At 34.9% G+C, this 24,062-nt stretch overlaps 1 protein-coding gene across 5 annotated transcripts in view; it reads left to right on the top strand.

The window, feature by feature from the left end:
* MED23 (mediator complex subunit 23) overlaps positions 1–24,062 on the top strand; it is a 42,430-nt gene that overhangs the window by 4,045 nt on the left and 14,323 nt on the right. Inside the window, exons 5-18 of one of the 5 annotated variants that reach the window (XM_054491198.2) lie at positions 1,090–1,201; positions 2,576–2,674; positions 3,831–3,932; positions 4,670–4,739; positions 6,041–6,153; positions 8,515–8,610; positions 9,173–9,190; positions 14,270–14,470; positions 16,352–16,495; positions 17,768–17,913; positions 18,911–19,156; positions 20,076–20,218; positions 21,198–21,372; positions 22,024–22,187. In XM_054491198.2, coding sequence (XP_054347173.1) covers positions 1,090–1,201; positions 2,576–2,674; positions 3,831–3,932; positions 4,670–4,739; positions 6,041–6,153; positions 8,515–8,610; positions 9,173–9,190; positions 14,270–14,470; positions 16,352–16,495; positions 17,768–17,913; positions 18,911–19,156; positions 20,076–20,218; positions 21,198–21,372; positions 22,024–22,187 — 1,829 coding nt within the window. The remainder of the gene's footprint in view (positions 1–1,089; positions 1,202–2,575; positions 2,675–3,830; positions 3,933–4,669; positions 4,740–6,040; positions 6,154–8,514; positions 8,611–9,172; positions 9,191–14,269; positions 14,471–16,351; positions 16,496–17,767; positions 17,914–18,910; positions 19,157–20,075; positions 20,219–21,197; positions 21,373–22,023; positions 22,188–24,062) is intronic. The other 4 variants (XM_054491199.2, XM_063666602.1, XM_063666601.1 and 1 more) reach the window with 4 other exon arrangements.

Below are 24,062 nucleotides of genomic sequence, written 5' to 3'. Positions count from 1 at the left end.
TTAAAATTATTCATGGTTTTAGTGGTTGACTGGGCTTAGGAGGCACTTTTTCCTCAAGATTGTAATGATTATGATCGATGTAGCTAGGGCTGGAGCAGGGCAAAAACTTCCCCACTCAGATATCTGGTGGTTGGTTCCTGGCTGTCATCTGGAACCTCAGCTGGGATTATTAGCCAGAACCTCCACAGGCCCTCACCTTGTGGCCTAGACTTTCTCACCTCATGGTAGAGCCTAACAGCAAGTGTGGAAAAGAGGGCTAGGCAGAAATTGTGTCACCTTGTCTTGGAAGTCATACTGCATCCTTTCGGCCATAGTCTTACGTCTGCCCAGATCTAAGGAGTGAGAACATAGACTTTCCCCCTACCTCTCCTTGGGAGAAATGTCAGTGTCACATTTCAGAAGAAGATGTGGGATCAAAAATCTTGTTGCCACCCTCTTGGAAAAATCCAGTGTACCACAAGGTGATAGATGGGAAACATCTAACCGAAAGCTTTAGATAGACTTCTTTCTCGTAAAATATAACATAATGAATATTATTTCATTCTTACTTTGTTTTTGATCTTTCATACAAGTAAAAAATGTAAAATACTACACAGATTTATAAGTGTGCTTAGTAATCACTTTTATGAAAGATACTTGTGAGGATAAATATAATACAGTCCACAGACTATGGCTGTATTAGTCTGTCTGATGCTGCTAACAAAGATATACCCGAGACCGGGTAACTTATAAAGGAAAGAGGTTTAATTGACTCACAGTTTGGCATGGCTAGGGAGGCCTCAGGAAACTTAGAATAATGGCAAAGGGCACCTCATCACAGGGTGGCAGTAGAGAGAATGAGTGCCCAGCGAAGGGGGAATCCCCATATAAAACCATTAGATCTTGTGAGAACTAACTCACTATCATGAGAACAGTACGGGGGAAACTGTCCCCCATGATTTAAATGGTTTTTCTCATGACACGTGGGGATTATGGGAACTACAATTCAAGATAAGATTTGTGTGAGTACACAGCCAAACATATCGGTGGCTATTAGAGAACTTGGAAAATTCTGTCTTGTAACTGGAATGGCTGTTTCTTTTTTTATAGGCTGGTTTGTGAATCCCTGATAAACTCTGACGCTCTTGAGTGGGAAAGAACACAGCTTTGGGCCTTAACATTTAAACTGGTTCGGAAAATAATTGGGGGAGTGGATTACAAGGTATATTTTTCTTATTATAAAAAGTGATTGCTTTCAGATATGATCGATTTTTCGATGTGCATGTCTTACTTTCAGGTGAGAAAAATGATGTGGAAGCATTTACAAAATCTGTCTATTTCTTGTGGTATATTTCCTGAAGAGATTTAAAATTACTCAGTTGTTTCCCTGGCTCCTCTACTCCCCTCCCAACATTCTTATAAATACAAGTAGCTGACACATTTTTATGAAGAGTAGGGAAGTCACAAAGCAGAATCCGTGTTCCTTCATGCTGCAAGTATTATGATCCCTTCAAATGAAAACACAGTGCAGGGGTGTGTGGAACTGAGAAGGGATGTAGGCATCACTGATGAAGGAAGCAAGACCTGCTTTACCTTCCTTGAACGTGGGTCTTACCTCAATTAATATCTTCAGCACTTTGGGCTCTTGACCAAAAACAACATACACTGTTTAATTTTGTCTCATAAAACGGCTTAAGGACTCCATGGCTACAAAAGCCATTCTGCATCTTCAGGAGACTTTTGTTATTGTCCTTTTCCCAGGAATTACCAGTGTCTGACCCTGTGCTTTATTTCTGCATTTTCTCTAATCTGAAATGATTTAACAGGTAATGACCTAACAGGTAATTATTAGTTTAAATCATGATTTATCACACAGTTAACTCTAAGAAGCTTTTGCTAATTATTTTCTCTTTACTCAGATTTATGCAATTTTTGCCTTCTTATTTGTATGGTACTTCATAATTGTTCTTTTATGTGTATGTTCTTTTACAAGCTTGGTTACGTAGTTCATAGTCAATAAATGCATGTTGAATGAAATTTCTTCTTTATATATCAGATAATGTAACTGGTATTAGATATGTGGAAATGATTAACAGAATAGCCTTGGATATCATTGAGAGATTAAGGTATATGATGGATAAGAAGGGAGAATAGGCCAGTCACAGTGGCTTACACCTATAATCCCAGCACAAAAGGGAGTGAGCAGAAACACTCCTCTACCAAAAAGTTTGATACCGTTACTCAAGTTTTCAGAATGCTTTCAAGTCTTGTTACAATATATTTCTGTCTATATGTATAATTAAGGTTTTTGACCCTTGTAACAGTGTAAACCCTTCTAATGTTATGAGGGCCAAAAAAGCTTGACAAACTGTATAATGACTTTCTTTGCTCATTGTATTGTAAGACAGTCTTTAGAATTCTGTTTTGGAACATGACTCTTCTCTTGGGTTAATGTTAGGGACTTAGATTGTAACTCTGATTCAGAAAATTTAAAGGTGTGACCTTGAAGGAATACATAACCCTGAAACCTTTGGATGTTTTAGCTAACACAGTAGACACTACTTAATTTTAACCCATGCCTTTTTTCTTATATCAGGGTGTTCGAGATCTCTTAAAAGTGATTTTGGAGAAGATTTTGACAATTCCTAATACAGTGAGCTCTGCTGTTGTACAGCAGCTTCTGGCAGCAAGAGAGGTAATTTAGACATGTCTGAAATTCGTGATCATAACCTCAAAAAAGTCTAGCTTTGTTTAGGTCTGTGCTTTTAATACTTATGGTATTTTGTGAGATGCTCTATTTCTTCTACCAAAAAAAAAAATCACTTCTATTTTAAAAGATGCTAGTTCCCTTATATTTCAAAAGGACATTTTAAATTTTAATTCATGGTTTTAAATTATGAAAACAATGAAATAGAAATTAAAATAGCTTAAACATTACAAAATCTCAGCATATGGACCACTTAAAAGATCTTTGTACTTTGTAACTAGTATCGCACGAATTGTTACGCTGGTCTGTTGCTCTCCTGTTTAAGTGTGCCAATATTTAAAGCATGTGCAAGGTTACTTACTAACCATGAACAATCCATTCCATTGTTTATTAATCTTTATTTTTAGATATTTTTTACATATAAATGTATTCTTTTATGCTACAGTTGAAACCCAATAAATCCATTAAATAATAACTCTATATTTTATTTTAATTGACAAGTAGCAATTGTCTGTGCGTGTATATGTATATATTATATATACTTATTTTTTTATAATAATAACACTTAAAATCAACTCTCTTAGCAATTTTGAAGTATACACTATATCGTTATTAACCATAGTCACCATAATGTCCAGTAGGTCTCTTGAACTTATCCCTCTTGTCAAAGTGAAATTTTGTCCTTTGACCAACATCTCTCCAGAAAGTAACATCTCTACTTTTTAATATCTTTTTTGTTGTCATTGTCATTGTAGTGTTTAAAACGCTCACACGGGCCAGATGCAGTGGCGCATGTCTATAATCCCAGTGCTTTGGGAGGCCGAGGCAGGAGGCTCATTTAAGCCCATTGTTAAAGACCAGCCAGGACATCCTGGGGAGACCCTGTCTTTACAAAAAATTAAAAAGTTAGCCAAGCCTGCTGGCATACACCTGTAGTCCCAGCTACTCTGGAGGCTGAGGTGGGAACACCACTGGAGCCCCAGAGGTTGAAGATGTGGTGAGCCATGATTACGCCACTGCACTTCAAGCCTGGGCAACAGAGCAAGACCCTGTCTCAAAAAAAAAATAATAATGATAATAAATAAAATAAAGGGCTTATATGTGGGACTAGTCAAGAATGATGTGGCCTTTTTATTTTTCTCAGGTTATAGCATATATCTTGGAAAGAAATGCCTGCTTATTACCAGCCTATTTTGCAGTCACTGAGATCAGGAAACTGTATCCTGAAGGCAAACTTCCACACTGGGTAAATTTTGTATTTCCTGAATTTTTAATATAAATTTTCGGCTGGGCTTGGTGGCTCACAGCACTTTGGGAGGCAAAGGTGGGAAGATGATTTGAGGACAAGAGTTCAAGACCCAACCTGGGTAACATAACAGGACTCTGTCTCTACAAAACATTAAAAAACACACGCACACATATTAGCCAGGCATAGTAGCACGTGCCTATAGCCCCAGCTACTCAGGAGCTGAGGTGGGAGGATTACTTGAAACCAGGAGTTCGAGGCTGCAGTGAGCTGTGATCATGCCACCGTACTCTAGCTTCAGCAAAAGGACGAGACCTTGTCTCACACACAAAAAAGGGTGTTTTATAAAAAACAGTTATATTAATCTTATTTTTGTGTGCTTATTTTTTTAATGATGATTTTTATCCTTAGATAATATGTATATTTTTAATCATGACGTATTTCTTTCATTTCTTTGCATTTCCATTGAGACAATTTATATGCCATGTGATAAAATATGATCAGCTTCATCAAATAGCTAAGGATATGGTGGTGTGACTTGGTTTAATTAAGGGACAGATGAACTGGTGAGTGATTTTTTAGAAGGAAGCAAAAGGGAGCTAACCTTTAAACAGTTATCGTGTGCAATCTTTACATATATTATCTCATTTTATGTAAATGTTCAGATATTTCAGGGGCAGTCTCAATTTTCCTTTTGTACTTATTTATTTGACTTCCCTCTTTCTTTCTCTCTTTAGTTACTTGGAAACCTAGTATCAGACTTTGTGGATACCTTCAGGCCCACAGCAAGGATAAACTCCATTTGTGGTAGGATTATAATTTTAAATATGCAAAATAGTACCTGATTTTTAGTAATCTAACTATTGAACACAGCTGAGGGATGGTCTCTTAATATGTGCCTTGGTGGCTTGTCATTTCGGTGACTCTCTAAGAGCTTAATATAATGCCTTTCACTTGTTTTCACTTACTCTGTGTGCCAAGTACAGGGAGGAAAAAGAAACTCTCTGGAATGGGTTTAAGCTTCTTTTAAAACCATTCTAGAAGTGGGTTTCTTAGTGATTAGAAAGACATTTTAATACAGCTAGTAAAGCACCATGGAATTTCTAGGCAGCTGGAAGTCTCAACAGACCTGTCCCTCTGAGGCTACAGAACGTAAAAGTGTCAGGCTCACTCAGCCCATTCTAATTCCCACTTTTGCTCTTCCTTTCACATTTTCCCATGTTTTGTTAGAGTCTCTGAACTTTCTTTTAAAAATAACCATGTGATTTGGCAATTTTTGCAGTGCCCACATATCCTCTTTAATTATTTGTAGAAATCATGGTGACCTCAGAACTGTGTGGAAATATAGACCATTGTTTATTCAGTGATCAAATATTGAGTACTTCCTATAAGCCAGGTGCTATTCTAGATACTGAAAATACAAATATAATCTAAATAGACACTAGACAGATAATTATCAGGTTTCTAGCTTTTGTAACTGAGTGGATATTGATATGTAGTGAATTATGGAAGCAAAGTAGGTTGGAGAAGGATGATGAATTTGAGACATGTTAAGCTTGAGGTGCTTGTAGGACATCCAAGTGACGATATTTGTTAGGCAGTTGGATGTATGAGCTGATAGTCATATGTGACATCTAAGGCCTCTAGGAATATCATGCATAAAGTTTAATCATGTTGACACTGGACTAGTGGTCTTAAACTTTTTCCTGTAAAGGGCCATGTAGTAAATATTTTAAGCTTCGTAGGCTACAGAATCTGTTGCAGCTACTCAGCTCTGCCATTGGACTGCAAAAGCAGTTGTGTTCCAATAAAACCTTACAAAAACAGGTGCCAGGCTGGATTTGGCCCATGGATTATAGTTGGCTGATCTCTGCCCTAGACATTTAGACAAAATGCAATATTTTCAACTTTGGAAAGACTGTGCAAATTGATCTTCAACTGTCTGAACTAAAAATTCCCAAACTTCAGTCTCATTGAAACATTTTTATAAGCCATTTTTAAACTAAACCAATGCCTATTTCAGCATATATGTTCATTAAATATTTCTGAAGTGAATGAAGTACTGCTGTGTTCACATTTACTTAAAAACATTTTTATAATACATACAGGTCGCTGTAGTCTTCTGCCAGTTGTAAATAACTCAGGTGCCATTTGTAATTCATGGAAACTGGATCCTGCTACTCTTCGTTTTCCTTTGAAAGGCCTTTTGCCATATGATAAGGTATGTTGCTAAATATAATGGCACTTTTAGTCCGACAGTCTTCAACCTAGATTATAAGATATGTGATGCTAAATTGTTGCTTCATAATCTGAAGAAGTAAATATTTAATGAAAGATAGTTTATAGTTTATCATGTTATTCTAGTATCTAAATATACCCTGTGGTTTATGCTATTGTGGGTGTTTATGCTCCAGTGGTCCACCTCTGGCGAAGTATTTGGAGGTGGGAAGCTGAAATTTTAAATTGATTCCTTGATTAAGTCCCCACATTTTAAAAGTAGTAGAGCTTTTTAAATGTGAACTCAGTCTACACTCTTAACACCTGTGCTATCAAGTTATTTGTCCTTCCAAATTTGAAAATAGTGTTTTTGTTTACACTTGTAAAACAGTATTTAGAAACTGTCTCCATTCTTCTTAGATTACATTTCTGAGCAGAAAATTACTTCCTTACAATGATACTTAAGACTAATGTGACTATATCTGAAGTCACATTTCTAAGTTTAACCCTAAAGGGAAGAGGGTATGCTTTTTCAAATCACTGAAATTTTGATATACCCTTTAAGGGGCACCAGTCCTTCTAAATTGTTGCATTAGTGAGCAGTCTTGCTGACTGAACTGATAATTTTTTGGGCCTAGTTGCTCTTTTTACAACTATATCTACATTGTCAACTCTTGCTATAAGAACGTCTTCGTAAAACAGTCACTTTGGTTATTCTGTTTTTAAATGCCTCGGGAATTCTTTAAAATTAGCACATTGAAGTGAATGCTTATGTACTCAGACCCCTTTCCCAGACATTTTACTGTTAAAATGAAGAAAGAAACAGTAAACAAAGACATTCTGGTAGATGGGGTGAATAGAGAGGGATTGCAGGCTGATAGGAATGAATTTAAAAGAAAAAAAAAAAAGAAATTTAATGCCGTAACTGTTTCTAGGGTTTTTACATCATACTTAAAATAGCATAGTCTTTTAAAGATTATCTTAAAAATCGGTATATAAAGTGTTGTTTTTTTTTTTTCTATCTATCCGTCCATCCACCTAAGGGGACATTTAAAAAAATCCAGCTAACATTATGCAAATAGTACTTGAGGTTGATAAGAAGAAAAACTTTCATTGACTCTATCACAATGCTGTGGCCCCAGCAACATGGATAGAAATGAAAACGATGTGCTCTAGAAAGCCGTTAGATGACTCAGAAACCATCTAGCATCATGGAAGAGTTAGAATAAACTAGAATGAAATCCTTCTAAATTAATATATTTAATAAATATAAATTAATATTTTTAAATTCATATATTTTAAGTATGGGCAGGCAAAATTAACAGATATAAATAGGCTTATCACTGTTTCATCTACTTCTCAAAAAGTTGATATGCTTTAAGGTAAAAAGCTGTTTTTTGAATCTTATTAGGAAAATAGGGAATTGATTGGTCTATATTCAAGACATTGAATAAACATTCAGCCTGTCATTTGGAAAATTCTGAAAAAGATTTTGTTTTTAATGTCACTTTCTATCATTATTTTTTGTTTGATTGTTTGTTTCTTAAGTCAGGCTCTCACTCCGTCACCCAGGCTGGAGTATAGTGGCACAATCACAGCTCACCGCACCCTCAACCTTTGGGGCTCAGGTGACCCTCCCCACCTCAGCCTCCTGAGTAGCTGAGACTACAGGCATATGCCACCATGCCTGGCTAGTTTTTTGTATTTTTTTTGTAGAGATAGGGTTCTGCCATATTGCCCAGGCTGGCCTCAAACTCATGGGCTCAAGAGATCTTCCCATCTTGGCCTCTCAAAGTGCTGGGATTACAGGCGTGAGCCACTATGCCCAGCCTAGTACTATTTATTATAAGCTGAATTTGGCTATCAGAAATTATATACTTACATGCCTAGAAAGACTTCTAGAAAATTGACTTGTTAAGTTTTAACAGAAAGGAAGCAAAGATATTATTAATGATGCTTCTTTATGTCTAGGAGACATGATCACCTAGGACAAAATCTATATAAATTGACATTAGTGAGATGCTAAAATTTAAAAAGTTTAAACCTTCTGCGTTTTCAGGGAAAGGATAGTAGAAAGTGCACTGGAGAAGGGGGATTGGAAGGTCTGGTTCTAGTGTTATCTTTATTGTTACCCTCTGTATGACCTTGGGGCAAGCCACTTCATCTCACGTGTCAAATGAGGAAAATGAGGGGTGGGAACAGATGAACTGTAAGCACTAAAATCCTATGATTTTTTTCCCACTAGATACTGCCTACTCTGTGAAGGTAACAAGTGCCTTTAGAGGATTTTTTAATCTCATTTCTAATAATTTGGATTAATGTTGACATTGATCTTGAAGCAATGATTTTCTTATTTTCTTTAAAGGATCTGTTTGAACCACAGACTGCTTTGTTGAGATATGTATTGGAGCAGCCTTATTCCAGGGATATGGTCTGCAATATGCTAGGTTTAAATAAGCAGGTACTGTACTATGCTGGAAACCTAGTAAATTCTGCATAGAATCTGCACTATTCTTTTCTCTTTTCTTTGCTATAGCTAACTGAGCAAAACAGTTAAGAACTATTTAGTGACTTTTAAAAAATACATGGTTTTTTAAACAATATATTATTCCTATCATTTATATATTGCTTTAAGAATGTTTAAATTTAAAAAGAAAAATTTTTAAAGTTGGTTTATTTTGCATTGCTTTTTTTTCTATAAGGCCAGTTTCAAGTATACCTTTTGCCAGAGAAACCTACACATGACTCAACCATAATTTTTGACTTTTTTTGTTGTTTGGGTGTCTATTTTTATATAACCCTTGGTATCTTCAGCGTGGCCTTCTTGCTGATTTTTTTTTTTTTTTTTTTTTTTTTTTTTTGGTGTGTGTTTGCTTGTTTTTGGTGGTTTAACATGTGGGAGGGTTTGTGCTGACTCTGGGTTCCTTGAGGCTGGCCTCATAGTCACTGTTTTGTCTTTTCTTTTTTTCTTCCTTTATTTTTGTTCTGTCCTGTCTTGTCCTGCCCATCCTCCAATGCTCTAGACCTTGAACATTGCTCAGGTATGTTCACAACCTTACTGTTGTATTGTGACTAACGATACGCTGGCCGCTTTGTAGCCACTGATTCCATTTAGAGAATACGTGTATGGTCGGGGCTTGAAATTGGCAGGACCATGCTGAGACCAAGGCCACTAAAAAACGATTTCTTCTTGGGATATGAGAGTTATTTTTGGTGGATTGTTTTTGTTTTTGTTTTTTTGGTGTTTGTTTTTTTAATATTCTTTTTTCTTTTTTTTTTCTTTTTTTTTTTTTTTTTTTGGTAACTAAGAGACAACACCTGGCACTCAATGAAGCCTGTCACTTTTTGGTGGTTTATTTTTCCTTCCCACTCCATTTACTTTTTCCTACTTTAGGGCTAAAGCTAGCCTGGTGGAATTTTCAGAGATGGAAAGATTTGTGGTGGCCTTTATCTTTCCAGACTACTAAAACAAATAAAGAAAAATAATAACAACAAAAATACTTATGTTGCTTTGCCTTAAAACAAAAACAAATTAAAAACAACACAAAAAAGAGAAAAAAGGCACTTTAATAGAGATATGCTGCTTTTAAAAGTTGGAGTGGTAAACTTTATACAGGAAAGGCTTTTTTGGAAACATGGGGATTGACTAAGAAATGTCAGACTCTTAGGTGACCCCACACCTGCTTGACAAACACCCTTCTTTGTCAGTCTTTGCCAGAAGTGCCTTCCTCCTAGAGTGAGCTCCTCTCAACTGGAGCTCACCTGTGGTGGGAGAAAAACACTCTGGCCAAACTTTATAAATCAAACTCTTAACAGTCCCAAGTCTGTTCCAGGACTTTTCACCTTTGATATTTTAAACAAAATAGTGGTTCCAATTATTTTTGTTAAAAATTTTTGAGCCCAGCATATTAAAATAGACCAGCTTTTTGATTTTAAAAAGACGTTCTTGTCTAGGTTATATAAAATAGCGTTACTGTTTGCAATACTATAGTGAAGGTTGTGCCAGTGCTTCCATTTATAAAGCCCTATTTTTAAGGACATATAGCTTGGCCATAAAACTTGCTCAGTGTTGAAACTTTGCATGCCAAACCTCACCCTAGTAGCAGTATCTCTTTTATTATTTTAAGTTTTTTCTTCTGAAAAATTTGCCAAGTTTCCTTGTTTGGACAAGCTTTTGTACATGTGAAACTGAAACTGCTTCACACTAGAGTATCTGACAGTTACCTCATATAATCTGTCAATTTAACATCTTAAATACCAAGTCATTAATTCTGATCAACTTTCATTGAATTAGAGGTAAGTATTCAGTTAACTTTGAAAGAATGCTTCATGCTATGTTTTAAAACTAATTTTTACAGTGAACCTTAAGTCATACTGGACTCAATTTTTTTACAGTTTGGTGGATAAATGTACCCATGGTCATTTGAGCTGCAAATACCTTCCCCCAGATATCCTTAGCTATCCTAAGCTTTTTTCTCTTGGGGGCGGGCAGCTCTTCTCAAACTAGAAATTGACAAAACCATTGAGAGTATTTCTGATCTGATCATTTCGATAACAAGTTTCAACCTAAAAGAAGTTTATGACTAAGACATAAATCCATAAAAAATAAAGTTTATAATGGAAATGCTGACAGAACATTATTAGTATTGGTACCACTGTAGTGTAAACATTGTCAAAAATTCACAATTCATCAGTAATCGTTTTCATAGAAAACTCTTTAGTTAGGGGATGTGTAGATAGAAGACAATATGCTCAGTTGACTTGATATTTTTACCTAGTGGAAAGTAGACTAGAAAACGAGAACCCACAGTATAAGAAGCATATGATTAAAGATAACCAAGTCATCTTATCACATCTTTTATCATTACAGAACTACATCCTACACTATACTTTCTTGTCCTTTCTCTAGCAATGTGATAATTTACGCACAGCTTTTGAAACCTTAAGAGCTGTTCATATTACATTTTCCAGTAGGAATTGGGTTATATTTTATGCTAATATTGGTTCCGTTCAGCGAGTCATAAATAGCCCAGTTTCATGACCTGCAAGGTGGAGCATTAGACTTCAACTCACAGTGGAAAAATCTTGTTTTTTATGTGCTTACACAAGAGTTTGTATTCTTTCTGCCGAATAAAAGCACTACAAAACAGATACACTCCTCAAGCTCTTACATGGTGGTGTGTGAACCCTGGCTACTATGAGACAGTGAAGTATTCATCATTCATTTGATCTTATGTTAATCAGTAAGTTTCTCTTTGAAATTATTCTGATTTTGGGTAACTTTCTCGGTTAAAGCACAGAATATGATTTTGAAAGAGAAAATGACATTGAAAAGAATTTTTCTTCCCAGCTTCTCCTGAATAGATATTATTTTAAAACTGATTTACATCACTGAAATAATTTAAAATTAAGCTCACCTAAGTACAGGTATGTTAAAATTTCGCTGCAAAAGCATTACGAGATCTGTACATGAAAAGCGTGAAGTACCACTCAATATAGGATATGAGATGCTAAGACTGAAAACCGCTATCATTTGCCATTTGAAATAGTGCTGGGGAGGAATTGGGCATAGGTCAAGGGTTAATATTAATGTTTCTATTAATGTCTTTTGCCTGATTTTTAGCTTTTATCAAAGCTGAAACTATTAAATGAAGTTTCAGTATAGTTTGGGCTACTAGGTAGAAATAGAATTGTTAAAATATTGAATGTAAATATTCTTAGAACAGGTTTTAACTAAATAGGCATATAGTTATGATGTACACTAACAAATTTAACTGTACATGTCAGTATTTTGAAGACTTAAATTCACCAAAGCTTTCACAAAACAAGATGTGAACAGTCATAGGGATAGCATCCATTGGCTTGTGAAATAATCTTAGCCTAGTGATTGACAGTTAACTTTTATTCATAGATTCTGAAACTGCTTTACAAATGTTTGTTCCACTTTGTAAAACCATCTGCTATGTAGTAGAGAGTCTTAATTTTGATGTACCTATCTTTAAATAATTGAAAACTAAAGCAGTTTATTATTCTGAAGTAGCAACACAGATCATTTTGTATCTCAGACTTTTCTTTTTTTTTTGATATTACCAAAATTTGCAAATAAAGCAACATATTTAAGCTGTCTTTAAATTTGATTTGAGAAATAGCCTTGGTTTTAACCGAAAACACCTGGGAAATTTGTAGTTAATCCTGATAGCTCTTCTGCTACCATCAGCTACCAGAGCATTAGGTACTGTAGATATTCCTGACTGACTTAATTTTTGACAGAAAAGGGTAATCTTGAGTCATGGCATATATTGAAAGACCATCAGCTTTAACTGTAAATTTCCTAGTTGTTCTTGCTTTGTCAAAATCATAATATTTTTGCTTTCCTTTTAAAATCATTAACTGTATGACAATCACTACATGCCTAAAAATATGTAGGTGAAAATCCAGTTTTTTTCTTAAATAGCTAATACTAAAAAAGGAAACTCCAAAGTGACTCAGGTGCTAAAAACCAGTTTTATTTAGTTTGCTCTTTTTTCCTAAAGCAGATTGATGGAAGACCATTATGGATGGAGAAATAGATGACAAATTGGTCAGTTTCCAAACTGGAAGCAAATTCCCATCACTAGTGAAAAATTCCTACTGGAAATCCTGGCTTTACTTCTTTTCACAATTTTTTCTGACTCTATATACTTTGAATGATCTCACTCTAAATTTGTGTTGTCTGACACATTTCTTAGGTTGTTGGTGGTTGGCAGAACTAGTGAATTTCAAGCCCTGTACACAGTAGTTTTGCATGCTGATCTAAGAAATAGTCTGTAGTGTTGTCTGTTGCACTTTGCTCTGCTTCATAATGATAATTACATTTGGAGGAAAAGTACTGTAGTCTCAACTGGTGGTGTTAATATTGCTATTTGTAAACCTGTAATGTGATTGAACTGTGGTCATGGCATTGTGTTTTTGGAAAAAATATGAAACAACCATTGATGCTTATCATTTGGATAGATGTTTGTTTTATATGCATGCTTTAAGAAACTGCAGCCATATTGGAGCTTTACAAGTTTGGAGCTGGCAAAGAGCATGCAAAAGAGGGGATGCTATTCATTATGTCTTGTTTATTTCCAAATTTGTCCCCATTTTGCATTTTTTTCCCTAAATTTGAAAAAATCATATCCCTTTTTCATGGCAAAAGACTGATAATCACATCTAAAGTTTAGGGGGAAAGATCTGTATTAGTAATTGTATTCACTAGAAGGGCTTCCAACTGCCTGCTACTAAGTCATATAACATATTTATAAAGGAAATATGAAAATGGCTTAAACATGGCTTAACATATTTCTTTTGGTAAAAGTATATTTTTTAAATCACTTTTAAAAGCACAGATCTTTTTGCCTCTAGAAAGGGAAGTTGCATTCTCATTTTTAGTGTTTAAACTCAATTCTTTTTCTTGTTTTAGATTTTAAAGTGGTCTAATTTAAAATTAAAGCTGCATTATGTTTGGCTTCCAAGAAGGAAGAGCAGAGAGATCAATTTTTTTTCCCCTTGTGGAAGAAGTTTCCATTTCAGTATCAGGACCAATACCACATATTGAAAACAGATGTTGAATAATCTGGTAGCTATTTAGATATACCTCTGTATATAAAGTTAGTGTAAACTTATAGGGGTTACTTTAAAATAAAGAGATTCACATAACTGCTTTATTTGTTCTGTCACAACGTTTGATCCCTGTAAATCCAGGGTTTTCATCTTTTGACTTAGACTGCAAAATTAATACTGCTATCCCTGTTTCATATGCCCTTTAAGATGTTATCTTTTTCCAAAGGATAAATAACAAAATTTTCTACTATGCATTGCCCTTTGTCAAATTGAAACAATGATGTCCATAGTGGAAGTCAAAAGTTAATGGGAAGTCTGTTTTGTAGGAAACCTGAAAAAATTTTTTCATGAAGCTTATCCTGTATAATAATATAACATGATGCAGCTTTAATAGTCTAAATCTAACCTTGACTTCTTAAGTTTCAACTTCATTCCATGCTTCTCAGCCTCTTGTTACAATTAATGCCCATTAACTGGTAACTTCTGAAACTAACCGAGAGGCTTTTGGAATACTGTATTTAATCTCTGCCCTACAGCACAAGCAGCGCTGCCCTGTGCTGGAGGACCAGTTGGTGGATCTGGTTGTTTATGCCATGGAACGATCTGAGACCGAGGAGAAGTTTGATGATGGGGGAACAAGCCAACTCCTGTGGCAGCATCTCTCAAGTCAGCTCATTTTCTTTGTGCTTTTCCAGTTTGCAAGTTTTCCACATATGGTGCTTTCTCTTCATCAGAAGGTATGTACTAAATCTTTTGGTCGGAGTGACTTCACCGGTTGATTACTGTATTTTAGACTGCTGTGGGCATTCCCTAGTGATTTTAGAACTGACAGAAGTTCTGAGCCCTAATTTCTGTCCTGTTCAGTGCTTTTATAGTTTCTTAACTTTTTACTTTCTTGTCACTGTAAAAACAGGATTCAGTCATTCATTCTATGTATTCTCAGTGCAGGCACCAGTGGATATAAAATGAAAAGGCACTGTAATATCCTCAAGGAGCACCTCACTAGAGGAGGAGATACTTTACATATATATACACATATACACACACACACACAACATGATTATATCTTAATAGTTGTTCTAAAGAAAGCACATTTGCCTGCAACACAAATAAAAGGTAATAGTCCCTAAGGTTGTAGTGAGCCAAGATCACACCACTGCACTGCAGCCTCGGCGACAGAGTGAGACTCCGTGTCAAAAAAAAAAAAAAGGAATAGTCTCTATCAGAAATATCAGGGATGGCTGTATCAAAGAGATCTTTAAGCTAACACTTGAAGGACAAATAGAAACTTGCTGAGAGAAAAAGAAAAGTGTTTCCTAGCAATAAGACCATCATTTAGAAAGGGATAGAGATGTGTGAGAACTGGAAATAAAAATATAAAGGGGAAATCGTTGATGAGATAAGGAAGGCAGGAAAGCAAGGGCAGACATGGAGAGCTTTAAATGGCCATGTGCCTGTTCTAAGGAGTTTAGATTTTGTTTTGGAGGCAATGCAGAGGAGAATGGCATCATCATATGCAAGTTGGAAAAATGCTAATGTCCACAGGGAGAAAGAAGGTGGTATAGCAATGGACAGGTACAAAGCCAGAGGCAAGGAAATTAGTGAGAGATACTACAGTGGACTAGGTGAAAGATGCTGAAGGACTCAACCAGGACAGAAAGGAGGAGCCAGAGATCAGGTACACTGAAGTGGAATAGGACTAGGTGACTGACAGCGAATACAGAGAGTAGCGGGAGTCTAGGCTTGCTGAGTGGTTCCTACTCTGGGAATGAATAGAAGGGAGGATGATGAATCCAAAAGAGGGAGACAAGTGGAAGACTTAAGTTTGTGGGAAAAGATGTTTTTTGTCAAAAATTTTAGACATATTGAATGGGAATAAAATAAATGTTGTTTTATGTAACATCTCCACAGCATGAATTATCTTGGGGAAAATTTTTCATAAATATTGTTAAAATCCTTTCAACCACCTTCTCCCAGAAACCACCATTAGTTTCTATTATAATGTACAGAAAACCAGCCGGGTGGGGTGGGTCACTCCTGTAATCCCAGCACTTTGGGAGGCCGAGGCCGGTGGATCGCTTGAGTTCAGGAATTTGAGACCAGCCTGGGCAACATGGCAAGACCCCATCTCTATCCTTGTTCTAAAAAGATATAAATAAATAAATAAATAAGAAACAAAGTGTACAGAAAACCAGGAAGCATGTTTTATGATAACCAGTCCATGATAATTTCAAATTTAAAAAAAAATCCTTTTGGTATGATAGAGTATTCCCCAGGTTTTGATGAGATTTTTTAAATAAGAATTATCCCATATTAAACTTGATTCTCATGCACACATGATCAACTTGACTATGTTCTAAAACATTGCGTTTTTTATATGCATAGTTGTTTTGGGGAGCAGGAAATAAGCATATATATAATATTAAAATAATTTAGCAGGTTTTGCATGGTGTGTCTTGAATTGAGACTAAGTAATTACTAAGTGCCAAAGTTAGATGCTGACTTTCTGAGAGCAAGAACCAGGGTTTCTCCTTAAAAACAAAAAAACAACAAAAAACTTCCTGTATTCATATCTTTAAGTAGCAGTGTATACATGTGTATTTAAACATCTTTTATAGTTAGCAGGGCGAGGACTGATTAAAGGCAGAGATCATCTTATGTGGGTTCTCCTGCAATTCATTTCTGGAAGTATTCAGAAAAATGCACTAGCTGATTTTCTCCCTGTGATGAAGCTCTTCGACTTGCTATACCCAGAAAAAGAAGTAAGCTTTACTGAGTAACTATTCATAACAACATGATGAGTAAATTATGTCTAATTTATGTTTAAGGATTTTAGTGTGATTTTGTGTATTTCTAAAGTTTATGCTAAATCACAATTGAATATTAAGTGTAGCAAGCTCTTTCTCTACATTCTAGGTAGGTCTACAATTATAGAAATCACTAAAGCTGTTTTAATCTATATACATCATTGAATGGCCAGATAACAGTCTCTGTTAATAGCTATTTTTTCTTTGACAATTGAGCTTCAGTATGTCCCCTGGGTATTTTGTCATATAAGATATTTGAGTAAAATGTGATGGATTTTGATGATTGCCATTTTCTAGAAGTACTTTATCGTAAATTGTTGTTGTTGTTGAGACGGAGTTGCGCTCTTGTCACCCAGGCTGGAGTGCAATGGCGTGATCTCAGCTCACTGCAACCTCCACCTCCTGGGTTCAAGCAATTCTCCTGCCTCAGCCTCCCGAGTAGCTGAGATTACAGGCGCATGCCAGCATGCCCGACTAATTTTTGTATTTTTGGTAGAGACAGGGTTTCGCCATGTTGGCCAGGCTGGTCTTGAACTCCTGACCTTAGGTGATCCGCCCAGAAAATTTTAAGATGAAACAAGAGTCTTTATTGATGATGGGTATAACATGGTGGGGTTACTGTAACTCCACCATGCACTAGCTGTAACCCCACCATGTTATACCCATCATCAAGAAATACTCTTGTTTCATCTTTCCTCCTTATATTTCTTGTTAATGTTGGACAATTTTCAAGCAAATCCCAGACACCCGTATCATTTTACCTATTAATAGTCAATATGTTTAATGATACTTATTTAGGTTGTGTATTTCTTAGATTTTAATATGTTCTTAAAAATTGTTATGGGACTTTTAGAAAGTCTTGTTTTTAGTTACATTTGCCACTTTAGTAAGATTTCATGATGATGTGTTTTAATTTTTAAAAAGTAAAAATTAAAAATTTATTTTTATTTGAGAATGCTCTGCGATAGTAGGAAAATCTTGACAAAGCACCTGTGAATTTGTGTCACTTAAAACAAGTAAAAACATATACCAAATAAAGCATCTTGTAATAATTTCAAAATTTTATGGCTGTTAGACCTTCTGATTTGTATTATTGAATTATCGGGGCTAAAGTAAGACATGATATGCTAAAAAGAGTTATATTAGAAATTGATTACGAAAATATACATAATTATTTAATTCTTCTCTTTCTTCTATTGTGTTATTTTTCAAATTGTTATTTTTCAGTATATCCCAGTTCCTGATATTAACAAACCCCAGTCAACCCATGCCTTTGCAATGACTTGTATTTGGATTCATCTCAATAGAAAAGCTCAAAATGACAACTCCAAGCTACAGATTCCAATACCTCATTCCCTAAGACTTCACCATGAGTAAGTTATTTGTTGCTTGATACTTAATTTTCTTGTTTGATTAATAGCAGATTGTAGACTAATATTGGTCTCGGTGTTTGTGTGAAATTTGGAAATCTCCCCATACCCACTATAGGTAAGGGCAAATACTTGATGTATATGTCATAGCAAGAGAATCTGACCAGTACCTATATCAGGAAACAGCTACAAGATTAGTCTTGCTTATATGTATAGATTTTTTTTTTTTTTAATTTTCAAGGCTGATCTTCAGTTGTGTATGTTATACTTTAAAGTTATTAATATAATGAAAGCATATCATTTTTTATAAATGTAAAAATGTTTCAGAATTTCTCAAGTGCTTGGAACTTGAGCATAAGCTGACTGAGATATCATTCATCTCTGGGCTGCCAGTATTGATTGAGCTGATCTGGCTGGCATGCCCCTTAATATCTCTTCCAAAGTTGTGATGACTCAAAGAAGATACCATTCTTAGATAGCATTGTATTATAGTCAAGGGTGCTAGGAGTAGCCTAACTTCCCACCTAGAGCTTCTGAAAAGGACTGCCACATCTCTTCACAGGAGATGGCAGGATTGTCAGACTTGATATTTCATTTGGTTTTCATTTTATGAGACACCCCTTAACCACCTTTTCATAGTGGTATTTGTAATGAAGACATTGTTGTGTTTATACAGACAGATAATAAATAGAAACCTGGTTCATAGACTTGTGAGTTATTTCTTCATTCTCTGAAACTTAGCCTAATATGGTGGTTATATATGTAGTACATACTTAACAGTACCCATTAATTGTTTATTTCATATTATTTTTCTTCTGAAATGCTACTCAAACTTCTATGTGTATTCCCACTGTACATTTCACACAGAAACTATAATACCTATAGGAACAAAGATAGCATTAATAAATAATTGCAAAAAATTGAACTTTTAAAAAAATACAAATTAACATTATGGAAGTTATTTTCATTTTTTTCTTTTTAATGGAACATGAATTTTTAGGTTCCTGCAGCAGAGTCTGAGAAATAAAAGTTTACAGATGAATGACTATAAGATTGCTCTATTGTGTAATGCATACTCTACAAATTCAGAATGTTTTACATTACCCATGGGAGCTCTGGTAGAAACTATTTATGGAAATGGAATTATGAGGATACCTCTCCCTGGAACAAACTGTATGGCTTCAGGATCTATTACCCCCTTACCTATGAACCTCCTGGATTCACTGACAGTTCATGCCAAAATGAGGTATGTTCTTTTTATTAATTTGGTTCCATGTCAGGGAATTGATACAAGTATAGTATAAACCTTTATTTCATGATTTTATGTGTGTATTATTTCATAGTCAGGTACATTTAAGAAAAAAAAATTAGCTTTATTTTATTACAAAAGTAAATATTTTTTATTATAGGAATTCTAGGATAAACAAACCCAAAGAAAGTAATTGTCGTAATCTCTCCATGAGAGATAAGCATTATAAAAATTTTTTGCACATATTTTTTTCATTTTTTATAGATGTTAAGAATGAGGACTAGTGTAGCTAGAGCTTCCAATATTTTTGGAAAGGGCTAGAAATCCAGATTTTTTATTACTAGTCTTTCAGCTTTTAAGTATTGGCTCAAATTTAAAACAACCACTGTATAAGCCAAAGAGAATTTGTCTGTGGGCCTCCAAGTGGAGCATCAGTCCTGTAGAGCTATGCTTTTTTTCAAATGGTAACCATTGTGATAGAATTACACATGTGCTTCACTTGCATATATAACAGATTTGAGCAAAGCCCCATTAGAACCTAACATTTGGGTCTTAGCAGTGATTTATTAAAGTAAATCTGTGACAAAAGTTATTTAATTTCCCAAATGTATTTTGATGCATCATTTGAGTGACCAAAATCCCTCAAGCATGCTCTTATGAGTTGAACCCAAAGTTTGTTTTTCCATGAGCAAGGGGATCCGTATGCATATTGAAAGCACCATAGAAACGGAATGACTCTCAGGTTGTGCAGTGCATCCTTACCAAGTGTCCTGCACAGCTTAAACACATTAAATGAATCAACTTCATTTGAATCATTTTAAGTTCAAATTTATACTAAGTTACTTCTAAGAAGAGTAGCCCATATGTTTATGTCAAAAATATGGATTTTTATTTTCTTCCCTTTTTTTCTCCTCAGCCTTATTCACAGCATTGCAACCAGGGTGATAAAACTTGCTCATGCAAAGTCCAGTGTGGCCTTGGCTCCAGCCCTAGTGGAAACTTACAGTCGTTTATTGGTCTATATGGAAATAGAGTCTTTGGGCATCAAAGGATTTATCAGTAAGACAGGACTTTCTGGTGTTTATAACTATTAACCCATTCATTAACTCTAAAGTTACTTTTCTAGGTCCTGGGGACACAGCAGAGAACAAGTCACCACCATGATGGAGCTTATGGAGGGGGACATTAAATAAATGAAATATACAATATGTCAGATGATACATGTTATAGAGAAAAATAAAGCAAAAAGGAATAGGAAGTGTGAGGGTCGGGAGGTTTGTTGCATTTTTAAGTAAAGTGTTAAGAAAAGGTTAATGTGCTAGGTGCCTGGGTTGCAGAGAGCAGGATAGACTCGGTCCCTGTCCTCATGCAAATGGATTCTGCCTGAGGCAGTAATGCTGTCCTCCAATGCATATGAAGGCTGACTGGCAATAAAGAAGGAATTTTCCTACATTGCAGAAGATACATTATAATGTCTTATTTATTATATAGTTCTAAAATAATAGATACTTTCTAATATAGAAGTGTTTTTCTGATTCATGGTAATTCCAGCTTTTCAAGAATACAGCATAGTCTTAATTTTAACCACAATAACTCTTCTTAGATAACTGATTGTTGAATAAAACTTTCTTGGGGGTAGGAGGAAACAAGGGCAGGTGTAATACAATTTTTTGTATTAAAAAGTGAACCTCATACTTCAAAAGGTATGGAACATTAACTGTCTAAAAATAACTTAAAAGATACCAGAATTGAGAAGATTAATGTTTTTTCATATCTTGTCTCATTTTATTTTTCCAGATAAACATGATTATCAATTGCCAAATCCCAGGAAAAAAGCAAACTTGGCATTATAGTTAGGATCTGAATTTTTCCTTACTGTTAAAAGTAGAAAATAAGAAAATATGGAGAATATATATGTGTGTGTGCGTGTGTATTTTCACAATCAAATCTTTATATTTTACTCAATGTGACTTTCTTCAAATATCTTTTCATGCATAGCCTTTAATAATTGGTACGTTAAATTGTCTTTTTCCTCCAGGTCAGCTTTTGCCAACTGTTTTCAAATCACATGCATGGGGGATCTTACACACACTCCTTGAGATGTTTAGCTACCGGATGCATCATATTCAGCCTCATTATAGAGTTCAGCTCCTGAGTCATCTTCATACTTTGGCTGCAGTTGCACAAACCAACCAGAACCAGCTCCATCTTTGGTGAGCTCATTGAAGACCATCTTTCCTTAAGATTTATTAGAAGCTTTCTTGGAGATGAGGTTCTTAATCCTTTACCTTATAGTTTTGTTTTTTTTTTTTTTTCGTCTGTCATAAAACTTCTCTGCTTCTAAAGTATTTTGTTTCCAGTATAGGAGCAGAGTCCAGCTTTTTAAATAGAAACTGATTAAGATAGTTGAGTCCTTCCTTCAGGATCTTTGGACTGAGAATTAGTACTCCAGGATATTTATTATTATGTTGTAACTTAGCCCTTTAGAATGCTGGTTTTAAGTATACTTCAGATTATGGTTAAAGTATCATGTCACATTGATTTTGCTTTAAATTAAAATATATTTTAGATAGAAAAATATAATTTTTGAAATGCAGTATCTCCAGGTGAAATTTTTTAGTCCTATAGGCGACAAGCCATCTTTTTCAAATGTGTAAAAAGTCATGATTTTCACTATAAAATTGGACAAATTAGGTTTTTTAAACAAATTAAGCAACATTTATTCTCACACAAAAGTGTTTTTTTAATTAAAGAAGGGATAGTCATAGATTGCATGTTTTTCCATTGGAATTAACCTTAGAATTAGATTTAATTCCATAATTCTGAAATTTTTTTACGTTTCTTTTTGTTCTCCCACTTCTCAGTGTCGAGAGCACTGCCCTCAGGCTTATAACAGCATTAGGTAGTTCAGAGGTACAGCCGCAGTTCACACGCTTCCTTAGTGATCCCAAAACAGTGCTCTCAGCAGAATCTGAAGAACTGAACCGAGCCTTGATATTGACCTTGGCTAGAGCAACTCATGTAACAGGTACGGTGAATATGTGACTACAGACAACAACAGATGAATTAAAGTGTGCCATGATTCTACTAATTACTATAGTTATAACATACTAAAAAGATACTTTTCATTTGTTTGAAAAAAGCCAGTTGTTTTGATATCTTCACTATTTCACTCATTTATGGAAGTTCTTTTGTGTACCATCATTCTATTAATAACTGGGTTGAGCATCAGTTTTCAGCTATCTTCCATAATTTTAAAGTAGTAATACTTTAAGCTTTTTGGTCTGAGGACTGCTTTACACTCTTAAAAACAAAATTGAAATTCCCAAAGAATTTCTGTTTATATGGATTATATCTATGGATATTTATTCTATTAGATATTAAAATTAAGAAGTTTAAAAATATTTAAACAAATATTTAATTTGTTTTTAAATAGCAATAATAAACATTACATGTTAATATATGATGTTATGAAAAAAAGTATATTTTCTAAAGCAAAACTTTAGTGAGAAGAGGTGCCATTGTTTTACATTTTTACTTCTCTAATATCTGACGTAAAGGAAGACATAGTTTGGATTCTCATCTGCTTAGACATTTAATCCATTGAAGTTTTAGTTGAAGTAAGTGAAAAATGTGGCCTCACACAGATGAGGTTGGAAAGAGAGGAGTATTTTAATAGCCTTTTCAGATAATAGGGAATGTTCTTTGACATCACATGGAAAAATGATAGTTGCTTAAAGGTTAGCTGCAATATGGAATCCAAAACCCCCAGTGAACTTCATGCACTTTGTTACATTGTAACCTGTACATCTGTTTTGTACATTGAGTGGATATTTAAATCCATGCATGTTTTGTAACTTCATGAATTATTCATTTTGAAAATACTGGTTCACTGAGTTACGTAGATCTAGCAAACGTTGACATTTTGTTTATACAGTATCAGAAAATTACATTTGTTAATATCACTGCAAAGTTTATTAGAAAAATCTAAGTTTTAGAATGCTATCATGTCGTGGTAGATACAGGTTTTCCAAAATTTCAACTTTTACTTAAAAGGTCAAATTTTATCATTGGTAAAAGTTACTATCATTTGTTTTCCTTAAAGTGACAAGCTCATTTTGTTAATTTTCAAGAAAATGTCTGCTAAATACATAAGTCTAGCTAGCTATAGTTTTCCGTCAGACATTCTTTCAAGTAAAATTGGAATTCAAAAAAAAAAAAAGCAACTGATTTAACTCAGTGCTCAGTCAGTCACACAAGTGCACAAGTGTTTTTCCTCAAGACACCCATCAAACTTTGGAACACTAGGCATATGCTTCCCCTTTTGTTACGTATGATATTAAAAATAGGTGTCGAGATTGACACTGGCACTTTTCTTTCACTGAGTGCATGTGGTGGAGAATACAAAGCCTTTTCATCTAGTCTGGCACCACTGTTTGATTTGTGCTTAGGACCAGCAGTTTTACCACAATTGCTTTTGCACCGTCAGTGCTCATATCAAGTGAAAAAGCCAATGATATCTTTTTATTATTATTTGACCTCATTGAATCTTTGAAGGGCTATTGGGGAATCCCCCAGAGGTCTACAGACCACACTTTAGAACTGATGTTTTAAAGAGATAGTTATTGATTTTAGCAACCTCAAATACATTTATGTAAATTATGTTGTTTTACATAAAGAACCCTCTTCAATTCTGAGATTTATGCATGCATTATGTAATTATTTCACTCACCAAAAAAGACATCTTTCTTTATTCTATTCCCTTGGCCGAATAAAGTACTACTAAATCAGTGTCAAAGTAAATGAACAGTAGTGGTGGGCTTGTGTTACTGTTATCACTGGGACTCTGTAACCTCAAAAAAAGAGAGATTCCAAATGTCTTTTGTCATCTTTTCATAAATTG

Source organism: Pongo pygmaeus, chromosome 5 (genome assembly GCF_028885625.2).
Source record: "Pongo pygmaeus isolate AG05252 chromosome 5, NHGRI_mPonPyg2-v2.0_pri, whole genome shotgun sequence".
Taxonomy (NCBI): Eukaryota; Metazoa; Chordata; class Mammalia; order Primates; family Hominidae; genus Pongo; species Pongo pygmaeus.
Note: the sequence above shows the minus strand (reverse complement) of the source record. Positions and strands in the feature narration are given on the sequence as shown.